We start from the raw sequence: 15547 nt of genomic DNA, 5'->3' as shown, positions 1-15547 counted from the left end.
TTCCAAAGCTCAAGCTATACATGGCCATGCCCAGAAGCAAACACTGTTAAAAAATAATTGGCCATTATATAAAGTTATTTAAATTTTATATTACATGTTTCTCTCTCTCTCTCTCTCTGAACCCTGGGCCCCGGGACAAGTGGAGTCCTGCCCACCGCAAGGCAGGTTTCGTCTGAACGGTGTACAACGGCAATGGAGGACAGCGCTAATTGGAGCCATTCCTGCCTCTCGCGCCCCACCCCCCCACCCCCCCCCCCCCGCCCTTCCCCACCCCTCCATCAGAAAGTCCTCCCGCGGATGATTCCATTACTCAGGACGTTCCATTGGGTCATATTGGAGGGGGCCCATTGGTGTATCGCAGCATGGGGTGGAAAGAGCGGGCAAAGTTGTTTGAGGTGGCACAGCTGTAGTCCTCCTCGGTCATGGGGACCAGGCAGGCCAGGGCAATCAGCAGCAGCAACAGCAGTTGGAGAGGTAATGCTGCCCGGATCACTCGCATGAAGAAGGATGGACTCTTCTGGACTCCCTGCTCCTCAGAAAGGGAAGAATCTCTTTGGCTTCCTTTGTGGGCCCTGTATTTATAACAAATACATATTAAAGAAAAAAATACAGCTTGGGGAAAGATCCCTTCGGAATCAAAGCCTCTTTAGAGGTTTCCAACCCGCATCTCACATTTTGTGTGACTAACTTTATATCAGAGACTGTTTTATCCAGAGAATGGTGGGAGTCTGGAACTCACTGCCTGAATGGACGAGTCAAAATCTCTTGGAGAAAACCCACGCAGGCACGGGTGCACAGTCACCCTTACCAGAACTGAACCTGGATCCCTGGCACTGTGAGAGACCAGTGAGAACCACTGCGCCAAATGAGACGGGAATGTTTGTTTTCTCCGGGTGCTCCGGTTTCCTCCCACATTCCAAAGATGTGCAGGTTGGGTGGATTGAACATGCCAAATTGCCCCTTGGTGTCCAAAGATGTGCAGGTTGGGTGGATTAGCCATGATAAATTGCCAATCAGTGTCCAAAAATGTGTAGGTTAGGGGAATTGGCGATGCTAAATTGTCCCTTAATGTCCCAAGATGTGTATGTTAGGTGGATTGGTCATGCTAAATGTATAAGTTTATGGGATTATTGCTAAATTAATATTTTTTCTCTCATCATTTGTCTAACTCTTACTGGAACTCTGAAAATCCAGTTAAGCTGGAATGTTTAAGGCATTTGGCCCAATCCTTGCTGGACTGGATCTTTGCAATTTTAGCGGTTTATAGCCTTTGAGCTGCCCACTTTTGGTTTATACCTTTACTTAGTTGTTTTAACCTAAAATTCAGCGACTCTTCAGACAAGTTCCATAATCCAGATGACCATAATTCTGTCAATTTGTGCAGTAGGTTCACACTCCTTAACCATTCAATGTGAAAGCGGAATCCAACTCCGGGCCTCCTCCCTCTGTCGGGCTCCACTGTTTCCCTATACCGGACTATACGGATGTTCATGTTTGCTCCTATTCCACTGCACAGAGTGAGATACACGGAGGAACTCCGTCCCACATTTCCCCGTGCTGGTGTTTTCAAAGCCATCAAGGCCGAATCGGACACAAGGTGAGAGTGCGTGCGTCAGGTCTGGGGAGACTTTGCACTCCTTTACAAGCACATAAGTGGGCGCGGCATGGGTGGCACAGTGGTTAGCACTGCTGCCTCACTGCACCAGGGACCCGGGTTCAATTCCAGCCTTGGCTGACTGTCTGTGTGGAGTTTGCACATTCCCCCCGTGTCTGCGTGGGTATCCTCCAGGTGCTCCGGTTTCCTCCCACAGTCTGGATGACATGCTGGTTAGGTGCTAAAGTCTCACTCAAAGTACCTGAACAGGCTCTGGAGTGTGGCGGCTAGGAGAGTTTCACAGTAACTTCATTGCTGTGTTAATAAACTTTAATTAAACAATGTGCACCATCCTGGATCATATCCATGCTTCACCCGGACTAAGTACAATAGAAACAAAATTCAGATCCCACGCTTCTTCCCCTTTGTTTCCAGGGCCGGGTGGGGGACGCTGACACGGCCACATTCAATGTCCTGCCTTAGTAACCCTGAGGACTCTAAGTATGTAAGACTGGAGTCACATATGTACCAGGCTGGCTAAGCAGGTTCTCTTCCCTGAAGGACATTAGTGAACAGAGTTGGGCTTTCATGCTCATGTCGCTGGTGACAAAAACATTCTCGATTTATTGAATTCTATTTCACAACTGGCATAAATGCACACCTTCTGAGTCCTCGGCCCTGTACCACAGCCATATCCCCTTACCCATCTCCATCTTTAAGAAGGTTGGCCCATTATTTAGTCATGTTCACTCAGCTCTCTCCCACACCTAGAACAAGTTGAGTCAATCATCTCAGCCACCAGCTAGCACCTCAGGAACGTTTTACGGATATGTAGGGAAGATCTGCTGGCTGCGCTAACACAAACAGAATGTTGCCCTGATGAAGGGTCATCCAGGCTCAAATCATTAGCTCTATTCTCTCTCCTCAGGTGCTGTCAGGCCTGCTGAGATTTTCCAGCATTTTCTGTTGTTGCCTGAGAAGGTTGAGTCAGTTGATCCTGCGAATGGAGGGATTTTCTTCCGAGGGGAGGTTGGAGTAGGTTGGGTCAGTAGGAGTTTAGAAGAATGAGAGGTGGCCTTATTGAGACATGTCGCATTCTCTGGGGGGGCTTGACAGGGTCGATGCAGAGAGGCTGTTTTCCCTTGTGGGAGAGTCTGGGACCACAGGGTATAATCTCAGAGGAAGGCATCGCGCACTTAAGACAGAGATGAGGAATTTCTTCCCTCGGAGCGCAGTGAATCTGTGGAATTCTTTACCACAGAGGATTGTAAAGGCTGGGTCATTAAGAATGTTCAAGGCTGAGATAGACAGATTTGTAATCAGTAAGGGAATCGAGGGTTATGGGGATTAGGCAGGAAAGTGGAGTTGAGGATTATTATTTCACAACTGCCATAATCTCACTGAATGGTGGAGCAGACTCGATGGGCCGAAGGGCCTACTTCTGCTCCTACGTTTTATGGTCTTCCCCATGGGACCCCCTGTCCAGAACATTAGGGTTACCCTGTGCACTGTGTGACTGGTGGCTTTGGGATCTTTATCAGCTGCAGGACTTGATCTGGTTCAAAGTGTCATTGAGAAAAGTGCAGTTGGAAGTGAACACCCTGGCCTTCTCTATTCTGTCAGCTCAAAGAGCAACAAAGGGAGCGGGATTTTACCATCTTGTTCGGGCGAGATTGTAAAATCCCACCCGAGGCCAACAGAGAATTCCTGTGTGAGCCTCACCTGACCCGGAATTGATAAAATTCCAGCCAGAGTGTCTTTTCTGATTTAAACGTTTTTAACCAGAATCCGGCGGCTCAGTTTGCGTTAACAGTGAGTTGGCCCCTTTCCGGTTCCCTATCACCGCAGAACCCAAGAATTAGCCGACGGAGAGAGAGTTTGAGTTCCTGTAACACTTCACCAGTGAGCTTCCTGCTAGACTGCTTATGTCTGCTCCACTCTTAAGCGCACAATTTTCCAGCCCTTTCTGCTGATGGGATCTTCCAGTCCCACCGAAGATGACAGCTCCCCCTGGGCCCCCCAGTGGCACGGCTGCCAAGCAACGCAAATGGCCATTGGCTTTGATGGCACTGGAGGATCCTGCCAGCAGCCGATGGTGAACTGTCTTCTCTGCTGGAAAATCTGCCACAGTGAGAGTGGGGGCGGGGGTGGGGGTGGGTTGGGGTGGTTGGGGGGGTGGCGGGGGGGCAGCGCGTTGATGTTGTAAAACTCAGCCTAAGGGTGGGAATTTCCAATTCCTGCCCAGAGCCAATGGGCCTTTCGCTGCTCCGTTTGATTTTCTGTCCTGCCCATGACAATTCCGGCAGCCTGTCGGGACTGGAAAATCCCATTCTGAATGTGGGTGATGGGAGGATGTATCTTATGAGCGGAACGGAGGCTGAATGAGGTACACGCCTCCCCTGGGCTCACCACCCCGGGGCAATTTTCATTAGCTCCTGGCATCTTGTGCACCAAAACCCACCGCCTGCAAGTCCCAAGAAGGAGTCCACCTTCGTGGCTGAGATCCTATTGACCATAACAGGATTCGGCCCACTCCCCACATTTACTCTTTCCCTTCAGGAACTTCCAATTGGAGTCTCGTTGTTCCTCCATCATCTCCCACAACGCAAAATGGGACAGTAGCCTGATAATATCCTTTCAGCGATTTGGTAGAGGGATAAATACTGGCCAGGGCATCTGGGAGAAAGTATAAGGCTCCATGGCACTGGTGGAAGGACAGAGCATCCTTCCCTCGTGTCCTGGCTGATATTTAATCCTCACCCAACACAGAAACAAAGAAAATTGGAGCAGGAGGCCATTCGAGCCTGCTCCGCCATTCATTGTGATCAAGGCTCATCCTCCAACTCTGTAACCTGTTCTTACTTTTTCCCCATATCCTTTGATCCACTTTGCCCCAAGTGCTATATCTAACTGCTTCTAGAAAAATGTTTGGCCTCAGATACTTTCTGTGGTAGTGAATTCCATAGGCTGACCACTCTCTGGGTGAAGAAATGTCTCCTTATCTCTGTCCTAAAGGGTGTACCCTTTATCCTCAGGCTGTGACCCCCTGGTTCTGGATTCCCCCACCATCAGGAACATCCTTCCTGCATCTACCCTGTCCAGTCCTGTTAGAATTTTATAGGTTTCTATGAGATCCCCCTCCATTCTTCTCAACTCCAGCGACTCAATCGCTTCCGACATGACAATCCTGCCATCCCAGAATCAAGTCTGGTAAACCTTCTCTGCCTTCCCTCTATGGCAAGAACAGATAAGGAGACCAAAACTGCACACACTACTCCAGGTGTGGCCCCGCCAAGGCCCTGTATAATTGCAGCAAGACATCCCCGCTCCTGTACTCAAAGCAAGATGGATCATCAGCTCGTTGGCACCCGGTGTTTTTTGGGATCTTGCTGTGTACAGATCCAATGTTGCGTTCCCTTCATCACAACACTTGGTGGGGAAACGCTTTCAGGGACCTTGGGTGGTGTGAAGGCATCATATAAATGTAACTTCTTCCTTTTCGCTGACGTTGTTGGGTAAACTGATAGCACCTCAAAGAACTGGATGTGAGCCGCTCTTCCTGCATCAGCTCTGGGGGACCGGTTGTGAAATGGAATTCAACAAGTAGACAACTTCTCCAGCATCAGAGACACAAGAGTCCAACTAGTTCACTAACGTTCTTCAGAGGAGAGAACACGCCACGGCGTAGCCAGCCCTGATTACATGTAACTCCAGTCCTAAGTTCTTAGGCTCCTCAGGGTTACTGGGGATAGAGGTTAAACAGGAGATGCCCAAACCCATCCCACTGCTCACTTACACCTTTAACACTCACTCTCCAAACCAATGGGCGGCAGGGTGGCATGGTGGTTAGCAACTGCTGCCTCACAGCGCCAGGGACCCTGGTTCAATTCTGGCCTTGGGGGTCACTGTCTGTGCGGAGTTTGCACATTCTCCCCGTGTCTGCGTGGGTTTCCTCCGGTTGCTTCAGTTTCCTCTCACGCTCAAAGTTGTGCAGATTGGCCGTGCTAAATTGTTGCTTAGTGTCAGGGGGCCCAGCTGGGTAAATTGTCCCTTTGTGTCCAAAGACGTGCAGGTTAGGTGAATGAGACTTGGTAAATTGTCACTTTGTGCCACGGGGAATTAGCAAGGTAAATAAGTGGGGTTACGGGGATGGGGCCTGGGTGGGATTGTTGTCGGTGCAGGCTTAATGGGCTGAATAGCCTCCTACTGCAGTGTAGGGATTCTGTGCTCACCATCTATAGCTCCAGACCACAACATAAATGTAAAAAGCGGATTCTGAATGAACCGTAACACCCTCCACATCATGAAACAGGCCAGGCTGAATGGCCTTCACTCACTTTTGGAAGAGGAGTGCGTCGGTTCCTGCATTCAGTTCAATCCTGGCTCACCCTTACCTTGGCATTCCTTTTCCTTAACATATAGATACCGCTGGCGTTTCGATTTTGCATTCAATGGGGTGAATTGTTAAGAAGTGAGGCTCTAAACCACCATAGGGCGGAGGGATCGTACTAGCGGAAGGTCTTGCCTGCTTCCGACCCAGTTCCCTGAGATTCGTTCAGATTCCAGAGCACGATTCCTGATCTTGTGTGCGGGCTGGCAGATACAAACGCACAAGGGGACAGGCTCTGTGAATTCTGCACGGTGTTCGATAGCTGCTGCGGTGAGCGATCCCCCCAGCACTCCCAGCACCTTATCAGTGTTCCTACACAGCGTTCACAGACGTGGCTTCTCTCCCAGTGATTCCAAAAGTCCATTAAAGCTCTACGGAGTCACGGCACATTAAACAGCATCACAGTGTTCCTTTGCTGGAATCCTATTATACATTACTTCAGACTGTCTGAGAATGCCAAGAATGGGGTTTAATGAAATGCGACAGGAACAGCAGGGACACGCAGTCCCTCATTACACACTAACAGGTTGTTTTATTAACATCAAACTGTTAAACCAAATATAAGCTCCAGCACAGATAGAGAAAACATTCCTCTTTGGCTCTGCTAGCATTTGGTCTGTGTCACATTTATGTGACACCCAAATTTGAGACTTTATCTGCGTACTAAAGCCAGCCAGAGGAGGCGACAAGTTGTAAAGTCTATTTATTATTGTCACAAGAAGACTTACATTAACACTGCAATGAAGTTACTGTGAGAATCCCCTAGTCACCGGCGTCTGTTCAGGTACACTGAGGGAGAATTTAGCATGGCCAATGCACCTATCTTTCAGACTGTGGGAGGAAACCAGAGCACCCGGAGGAAGCCCAGGCAGACACGGGGAGAATGTGCAGACTCCATACAGACCATGGCCCAAGCTGGGAATTGAACCCGGATCCCTGGTGCTGTGAGGCAGCAGTGCTGACTGTTGTGCCAATGTGCCCCCCATGTATAAGTTCAGCACAGCACTATGCAGCCCTCACAACAACACATCTCAGACATGAGTGTCTTGCTAAACTTCTCTCTATCTCCAAGTGAATCATAAAGTCCTTACAGTGCAGAAGGAGGCCATTCGGCCCATCGAGCCTGCACTGAACACAATCTCACCCAAGTCCTATTCCCATAACCCCACACTTATTTGCTACGGTAATCCACCCGACACTAGGGTCAATTTAGCACGGCCTATCAATCTAACCCACACATCTTCAGACTGTGGGAGGAAACCGGGGCACCCAGACAAAACCCATGCATGGGAGAATGAGCAAACTACACACAGGTAGAGACCCGAGGTTGGAATTGAAGCTGGGTCCCTGACATTGTATCCACCTTGCCAACGTGCCACTCCTGTAGGAAGGGTCTTTGGGAATACCAGACTTGTGGTGTAGAATGCGAACCCCTCCTCAAGCTCCCCACACATGATATTTTTTAAAAATACATTCCTTTATGGGACACGGGTGTCACTGCCTGGCCAGCATTTATTGCTCATCCCTAGTTGTCCCAGGGCAGTTCAGCGTAAGCTACATAGCTCTGCAGTCACATATCGACCAGACCAGGTAAGGACGGCAGATTTCCTTCCCTGAAGGGCATTAGAGAACCAGATGGGTTTTTCCAACAATCGACAATGGTTTCACGGTCATCAGTAGATTCTTAATTCCAGATTTTTTTTATTGAATTCAAATTCCACCATCTGCTGTGGCAGGATTCGAACCCGGGTCCCCTGAACATCAGCTGAGTTCCTGGATTAATAGTCTAGCAATAATACCACAAGGCCATCAGAATTGTCAGAAAGCAATGCCACACTTGGGGAGATTGTTCACTTCATTTTAGAGCTGTGCTGATGTTCGCTACACAAATGTCAGAATTGTTTGACGTTTCTTTACCTTAAAGTTGCTCTATCACTGAAGAAGAGACCATATTCACTGGAGGGAGAGATGGGGTTGTAGTCATCATAGGGTCCAGTGCAGGAAGAGGCCATTCATTTCATCGAGTCTGCACCTCTGCTCTGAAGAGCATCTTACCCAGGCCCCCACCCCATCCTACCCACATACACAGTTAGCCTGGCCAATCCATCTAACCAACAGATCTTGGGACACTAAGGGACAATTTAGCATGGCTAATCCATCTAACCAACACATCTTTGGACTGTGGGAGGAAACCGGAGCATCCAGAGGAAACCCACCCAGACACGGGGAGAATGTGCAGACTCCACACAGACAACCACCAAGGCCGGAATCGAACCCAGGTCCCTGGTGCTGTGAGGCCACAGGGTTAACCATTGTGCCACTGGACTAGTATTCCAGAGACCCAGGCCTATGCTCTGGGGACGTGGGTTCAAATCCCAACACGGCAACTAGTGGAATTTAAATTCATTGAATAAATATGTGATATAAAGCTAATCTCCCATGGCAACCTTTTAGACGGGATGTGGCAAATGGCCTCCTTCTGCGGTGTAGGAATTCTGTAATTCTGACAACATTTTGGGCACAACGTGGTAATCGCTTCACTCTGCGCCTCACTTCAAATTACAAGAATCCCTACAGTGCAGAAGGAGGCCATTCAGCCCTTCAAGTCTGCACTGATCACAATCCCGTCCAGGCCCTATTCCCGTAAGCCCACACATTAACCTACTAATCCCCCTGACTCTAAGGGGCAATTTAGCACGGCCAATCCACCTAATCCTTGGATTGTGGGAGGAAACCCAAGCAGACACAGGGAGAATGTGTGGACTCCGTAAAGACAGTGACCCAAGCCGGGAATTGAACCTGGGCCCCTGGCACTGTGAAGGCAGCAGTGCTAACCACTGTGCCACCGTGCCACCCAATTTGATTGGCTTGTTTCTTAACAGTTTGATGGACAAGATTCTATTCTATTTTACAGAAAAAGCTTTTGCCAAGCTTGTTAAAAGACAATATTTGATTGGTTTGTGATTGACACGAATAGCTTGATGGCCACTTTCTTAAAATTAATGCAATTTGATTAGTTCATCCGTGGACAGTCATCCTGATTGATCCAATCATCTGAAGACTTGATGAAGAAGTTGGAAACATCACTCAAGGCAACAGTTCCCTCTTTACCATTACAGATGGTCAGAGATAGTCTCAGTCCATGGGAGACACTCACAAGACATCCAGTCTGCTTGGTTCCGCAACCCCCCAGTTCAAGACTCAGGTCTCCATATGACTCTCATTCGTTCCCAGCCCAGGAATTGCCCCATGTCCCAGGGAGTCTGATGCTTCCTCAGCGTCCACCACCCTCCTGGTCAATGGGGGAGTTCCATATTCATTTGGTTCAACCAGCAGGGAGCCCTCACCCTGCTCAAGGGTAGCTCCCAGCTATAGCTGACACTAAAACCCCAACTGTCGGGGTGGGAGGGTTCATAGAATCATAGAATTCCCACAGTGCAGAAGGAGGCCATTCAGCCCATCAGGACTGGTTGGACTCTCTTAAGAGTATCCCATCCAGGCCCTCTCCCCCTCCCTATTCCCATAACCCTGCACATTCACCATGGCTAATCCAAACAACCTACAATCTTGGGACACTAACGGGCAATTTAGTCTGCACCAACTTTCCTTCTTACCCAGGCCCTATTCCCTTAGCTGCGTATACGTATATAATATATATATATATATATATATATACACATCCCATCTTGGAACACTATGGGGAAATGTGGCATGACCTATCCACACAACCTGCACGTAGCGTTAAATATAGGATAAAATCCTACAGTGCAGAAGGAGGCCATTCAGCCCATCAAGCCTGCACCGACAACAATCCCACACAGGGCCTATCCTCATAACCCTACACATTTACCCAGCTAATTCCCCTTTTGCTAAGGGTCAATTTAGCATGGCAAATCAACCTAACCCCCACATCTATGGACTAGCCCCTACGTCAATCCACCTGACCAGCACATCTTTGGACTGCAGGAGGAAACCGGGGCACCTGGAGGAAACCCACGCAGACACGGGGAGAACGTGCAGTTTCCACATAGTCAGTGACCCGAGGCCTGAATTGAATCTGGATCCCTGGCGCTGTGAGGTAACCGAGCCCCAGCCAGCCGTTGTTGAAGAATCAGTCAAATCGGAGCGGCGCAGTGGCACAGTGGTTAGCACTGCTGCCTCACGGCACCAGGGATCCAGGTTCAATTCCCAGCTTGGGTCACTGTTTGTGTGGAGTTTGCACGTTCTTCCCGTGTCTGCAGGGTTCCCTCCTGTGCAGGCTCGAAGGGCTAGATGGCCTATTCCTGCTCCTATTTCTTATGTTCTTTCTTATGTTCTCCGGGTGCCCCGGTTTCCTCCTGCAGTCCAAAGATGTGCTGGTTAGGTGGATCAGCCGTGATAAATTGCCCCTTAGTGTCGGGGGATTAGCAGGGGTAAATGGGGTTACAGGGGTGGGATTGTGACCAGTGCCAACGCAATGGGCCAAATGGCCTCCTTTGGCACTGTTGGGATCCTATGATAACCCACTGGAAGCAGACAAGACTTGGCGGTTGGAACTCCAGACACAAACTTTTGAGTGCGCCCCACCCCCAACCCAACCATCATTCAGGATCCTTCCCCCCCTCAGTCTTCCTTTCCCTCTCCTCCTCCTTCCCCCACCTCCTCGTCCTCCTTCCTCCTCCTCCCCCCTCCTCCTCCTCCTTCTCCTCCCCCCTCCTCCTCCTCCTTCTCCTCCTCCCCTCTCCTCCTCCTCCTTCTCCTCCCCTCCTCCTCTCCCACTCCTTCTCCTCCACCCTCCTCCTCCTTCTCCTCCACCCTCCTCCTCCTTCCCCCCTCCTCCCTCTACTCCCCCCTCCTCTTTCTCCTCCCCCCTTCCTCCCTCTCCTCCTCCCTCTCCTCCCCCCTCTTCCTCCTTCCCCATCTCCTCCTTCCCCCTTCCCTTCCTTCCTTCTCCTCCCCTCCTCCTTCCTCCCTCCCCACTCCTCCTTCCCCTCCTCCTCTCCCTTCCCTCCCCCTCTTCCTCCTTCCCCTCCTCCTCTCCTCCTTCCCCTCCTCCTTTTCCAGCATGCCATCCCTTCTCTGCTGAAAGTCAAGCGGCAGAACTGGAAAGGACTAATATTGCCTTCAGCACTCACTCCCGGATGGTGCAGGATTGCGAGTCGCTTCGTGCATCGTGAGATCAAACACAAAGCACCCCGTGATCGGGGCACCAATGCTGATCGCCCGCAAGACTCGAGATCAAACATTTACAGCGGGCCAGGCACACTGACCACAAGCTGTCAGGCCTGCGTGCCTGATTTATCCCCCCCCATTCATCGAGAACTGATTTATATCGCCGCTTGTCCAAAGTAACAGATTGAATATTGTACGCAGACAAGGAAACACGAGAATAACAATAGCACAGTGACCTTATTGGTACAGCTTGTTGAACGCGAGTTGCACGGCAGGTTTTGAGTGCTGTTAGATAGAGCCAGCTGCTGCAATGGACATAAACGTGCTGGAGCATTGCCGCTCAGTGCAGTGGGGTCTGGAGTAAAGAGGTTAGTCGAGTGCAGAGTTCCCCTGCTGTTAATACAGACCACCTCGAAGCACTGTCAGGGCTAGAGTGCATTCGGGATCCCTCCGTCTTTTGTGTTAGAAGTGAGTAAGGAAGTTCGGGTGGTGGGGGGAAATGGGAGGGAGAGAGAGTGGGCAACATGTATGCATGGGGGAAGCAGACAGAAGGGTTTCACATACAATGAGGCACATTCAGAAATGAGAGATAGATGCGGGGGGAGGAGGGTGGGGTGGGGGGGGGGGGGGGGGAAGGAGGAGGAAGCGGGTTGCAGCTGCGATCCTGCCCTCTGGTGGGTTAGCCAGCCCAGTCAGAAATCTCACCACACCAGGTTAAAGTTCAAGAGGTTTATTCGGCAGCAAACGCCACTAGCTTTCGGAGCGCTGCTCCTTGGGCAGGTGAGTGGGAGTTCGGAGCTCACCTGACGAAGGGGCAGCGCTCCAAAAGCTAGTGGTGTTTGCTGCCGAATAAACTGTTGGACTTTAACCTGGTGTGGTGAGACTTCTGACTGTGTTTATCCCCAGCCCAATGCCGGCATCTCCACACCAGGGTTAGCCAGCAAGCATTGTCCGCTGTGCAAAAAGGGTGGCGGGGGGGATGGGGGGGCGGTTAATCGAGGCGAAGCCAGGGAAGGTTCATCCTGCTAAGCAGCAATCAAGCAACAGAAGAAAATAAAACCCTATTAACCAGCTTCATGTAAAGTCTTGGGTCAGAGATGATGATGGAAACGGGTAAGGAGGGACACCACGTGGCAGGATGTTCACTCCGAACAGCTGGAGCGAGGTTAAAACACCGTGGGTGGAATTTTACCGGCACGTCCGCTCACGATTCGTACGATCCCGCCCGAGGCTAACGGAGAATGCCGTTCTCCGAGCCTCGCCCGCCCCTGGAATCGGGATGGGCGTGCCGGTAAAATCCCGGCCACATTTGCAATCAGGATTCCACATTATCCCAATATTTTGGGGTGATATAAATGCCCGCCTAATTTTGTTTTTTACCCCTGGGAGAGAGGGGGGGGTGGGGGGGTCAGATTCTGGATTTACATTTCAAATTTTACCTATTGGAAGGGGTAAGCCACAGTCAAGTTAACACAAATCGAACCCCCAGTTGGGGCATGGATATATATGTGGCACTTTGTTAATCCTGCACAGGTCCTGTCAGTACTCCCCGCCCCCCCCCCCCCAGCCCCCACCTCAGGGTTCAGCCCGCTGGGCACTTTCTGGAAGTTTCCATCATCCTCTCCGGGCTCCAGAGGTAAATTGTAGAAACCAGGAGAACAAGGTACCTGCTGTATGGGCCGCTGACAGAGGTTCCAGGCTGGGAGAGGCTACATTTGCCTCGTGGCTGTTTGGAATGAACGGAGGGGTAAAGAAAGAGAATGTTCAGTCCAGGCAAATAAAGACAAAGCTACTGATGACCCAACACAAGAGAATGCAGCAAAAAATCAGATGAGGCGACTAATATCCATGACAACACCAAGGAAACTGGCTCTTCCTCATGGCTCAACTGCAGTGTCCTTATGTGTGCATTTGTCCATGTGTTAATGGAAGGGGTACGTGTGCGTACAGGGAGTAGTATATGTGTGTGCAGGGAGGGGTATGTGTGACTGTGGGGAGGGGCATGTGTGACGGTGGGGGGGGGGCACGTGTGACTGCGGGGAGGGGCACGTGTGACTGCGGGGAGGGGCACGTGTGACTGCGGGGAGGGGCACATGTGACTGCGGGGAGGGGCACATGTGACTGTGGGGAGGGGCACGTGTGACTGCGGGGAGGGGCACATGTGACAGTGGGGAGGGGCACGTGTGACTGTAGGGAGGGGCATGTGTGACTGTGGGGAGGGGCACATGTGACAGTGGGGAGGGGCACATGTGACTGCGGGGAGGGGCACATGTGACTGCGGGGAGGGGCACATGTGACTGTGGGGAGGGGCACATGTGACTGTGGGGAGGGGCACATGTGACTGCGGGGAGGGGCACATGTGACTGCGGGGAGGGGCACATGTGACTGCGGGGAGGGGCACATGTGACTGCGGGGAGGGGCACATGTGACTGCGGGGAGGGGCACATGTGACTGCGGGGAGGGGCACATGTGACTGCGGGGAGGGGCACATGTGACTGTGGGGAGGGGCACATGTGACTGCGGGGAGGGGCACATGTGACTGCGGGGAGGGGCACGTGTGACAGTGGGGAGGGGCACGTGGGGAGGGGCACGTGTGACTGCAGGGAGGGGCACATGTGACTGCGGGGAGGGGCATGTGACAGTGGGGAGGGGCACGTGTGACTGTGGGGAGGGGCATGTGACTGCGGGGAGGGGCACGTGTGACAGCGGGGAGGGGCATGTGTGACTGCGGGGAGGGGCACGTGTGACTGTGGGGAGGGGCGGGGCACGTGTGACTGCGGGGAGGGGCACGTGGCACGTGTGACTGTGGGGAGGGGCATGTGACAGTGGGGAGGGGCACGTGTGACTGCGGGGAGGGGCACGTGTGACAGCGGGGAGGGGCACGTGTGACTGTGGGGAGGTACACGTGTGACTGCGGGGAGGGGCACATGTGACTGCGGGGAGGGGCACGTGTGACTGCGGGGAGGGGCATGTGTGACTGTGGGGAGGGGCATGTGACTGCGGGGAGGGGCACGTGTGACAGCGGGGAGGGGCATGTGTGACTGCGGGGAGGGGCACGTGTGACTGTGGGGAGGGGCATGTGACAGTGGGGAGGGGCATGTGTGACTGCGGGGAGGGGCACGTGTGACAGCGGGGAGGGGCACGTGTGACTGTGGGGAGGTACACGTGTGACTGCGGGGAGGGGCACATGTGACTGCGGGGAGGGGCACATGTGACTGCGGGGAGGGGCACGTGTGACTGTGGGGAGGTACACGTGTGCATGCTGGGGGGAGTACGTGTGCATGCTGGGGGCGCATGTGTGCGTGCTGGGAGGGGCATGTGTGTGTGCTGGGGGATATGTGTGAGTGCTGGGACGGGTACGTGTGCGTGTTGGAAGGGTTACGTGTGCGTGCTGGGAGGGGTACACATGTGCATGCTGAGAGGGGTACATGTGCATGCTGGAAGGATACCTGTGTCCTGGGAGGGGTACATGTGTGTGCTGGGGGGATACGTGTGTGTGCTGGGACAGGTACGTGTGCGTGCTGAGGGGAGTACGTGTGCGTGCTAGGGGGGCACGTGTGCATGCTGGGAGGGTATGTTGCGTGGTGGGGGGAGTACGTGTAGGTGCGGGGATGGACAGGTGCGTGTGCTGGGAGGGGTACATGTGCTGCTGGGGCGGTAAGTGTGCGTGCGCTGAGGGGCTAAGTGTGCATGCGCTGAGAGGGTAAGTGTGCGTGCGCTGGTGGGGGCAGTAAGTGTGCGTGCGCTGAGGGGGTAAGTGTGCATGCGCTGGTGGGGGGAGTAAGTGTGCGTGCGCTGAGGGGGTAAGTGTGCGTGCGCTGGTGGGGGGAGTAAGTGTGCGTGCGCTGAGGGGGTAAGTGTGCGTGCGCTGGTGGGGGGAGTAAGTGTGCGTGCGCTGAGGGGGTAAGTGTGCGTGCGCTGAGGGGGTAAGTGTGCGTGCGCTGGTGGGGGCAGTAAGTGTGCGTGCGCTGAGGGGGTAAGTGTGCATGCGCTGAGAGGGTAAGTGTGCGTGCGCTGGGGCAGTAAGTGTGCGTGCGCTGAGGCAGTAAGTGTGCGTGCTGGTATGGTAAGTGTGCGTTCACTGAGGGGGTAAGTGTGCATGCGCTGGTGGGGGGAGTAAGTGTGCGTGCGCTGAGGGGGGGGCAAGTGCGTGTACTGGGGTGTTCGTCTGGTGCCTGTTTAGATCAGCAACTAACATAGTTTCCTTCATCCTAACTTCCCATCTCCTTCCTGTGCCCAAAAGGTCAGTTCCACACAGAGGACGATCACATCAATGTGGGAACCGTCCGTGATGGGCTCCGATTGCAGTGGGATCCTCATCTCACATGTCCACTCTGTTCTGATATTTCTGCTCCTTCACTCACTAACAATCATTAGAGGGCAGTGAGGCTGTGGAATGCACTGTGGCAAAG

General features: G+C 52.5%; 1 protein-coding gene across 8 annotated transcripts in view; it reads right to left on the bottom strand.

Annotated features, from left to right (window-relative positions):
• Window positions 1-272: 272 nt before the first annotated feature.
• syne1b (spectrin repeat containing, nuclear envelope 1b) overlaps window positions 273-15547 on the bottom strand; it is a 415064-nt gene continuing 399789 nt past the window's right edge. For all 8 annotated transcript variants that reach the window (XM_080200097.1, XM_080200090.1, XM_080200089.1 and 5 more), the window contains 2 exons: window positions 12803-12861; window positions 273-572 (listed from right to left, as the gene is read on the bottom strand). In XM_080200097.1, the coding sequence (XP_080056223.1) occupies window positions 329-572; window positions 12803-12861 (303 nt within the window). In that variant the 3' untranslated portion in view covers window positions 273-328. The remainder of the gene's footprint in view (window positions 573-12802; window positions 12862-15547) is intronic.

The sequence above is a fragment of the Carcharhinus amblyrhynchos genome, chromosome 12, assembly GCF_965287045.1.
Source record: "Carcharhinus amblyrhynchos chromosome 12, sCarAmb.v2.hapA, whole genome shotgun sequence".
NCBI lineage: Eukaryota > Metazoa > Chordata > Chondrichthyes > Carcharhiniformes > Carcharhinidae > Carcharhinus > Carcharhinus amblyrhynchos.
This window is presented reverse-complemented; position numbering and strand designations above follow the sequence as displayed.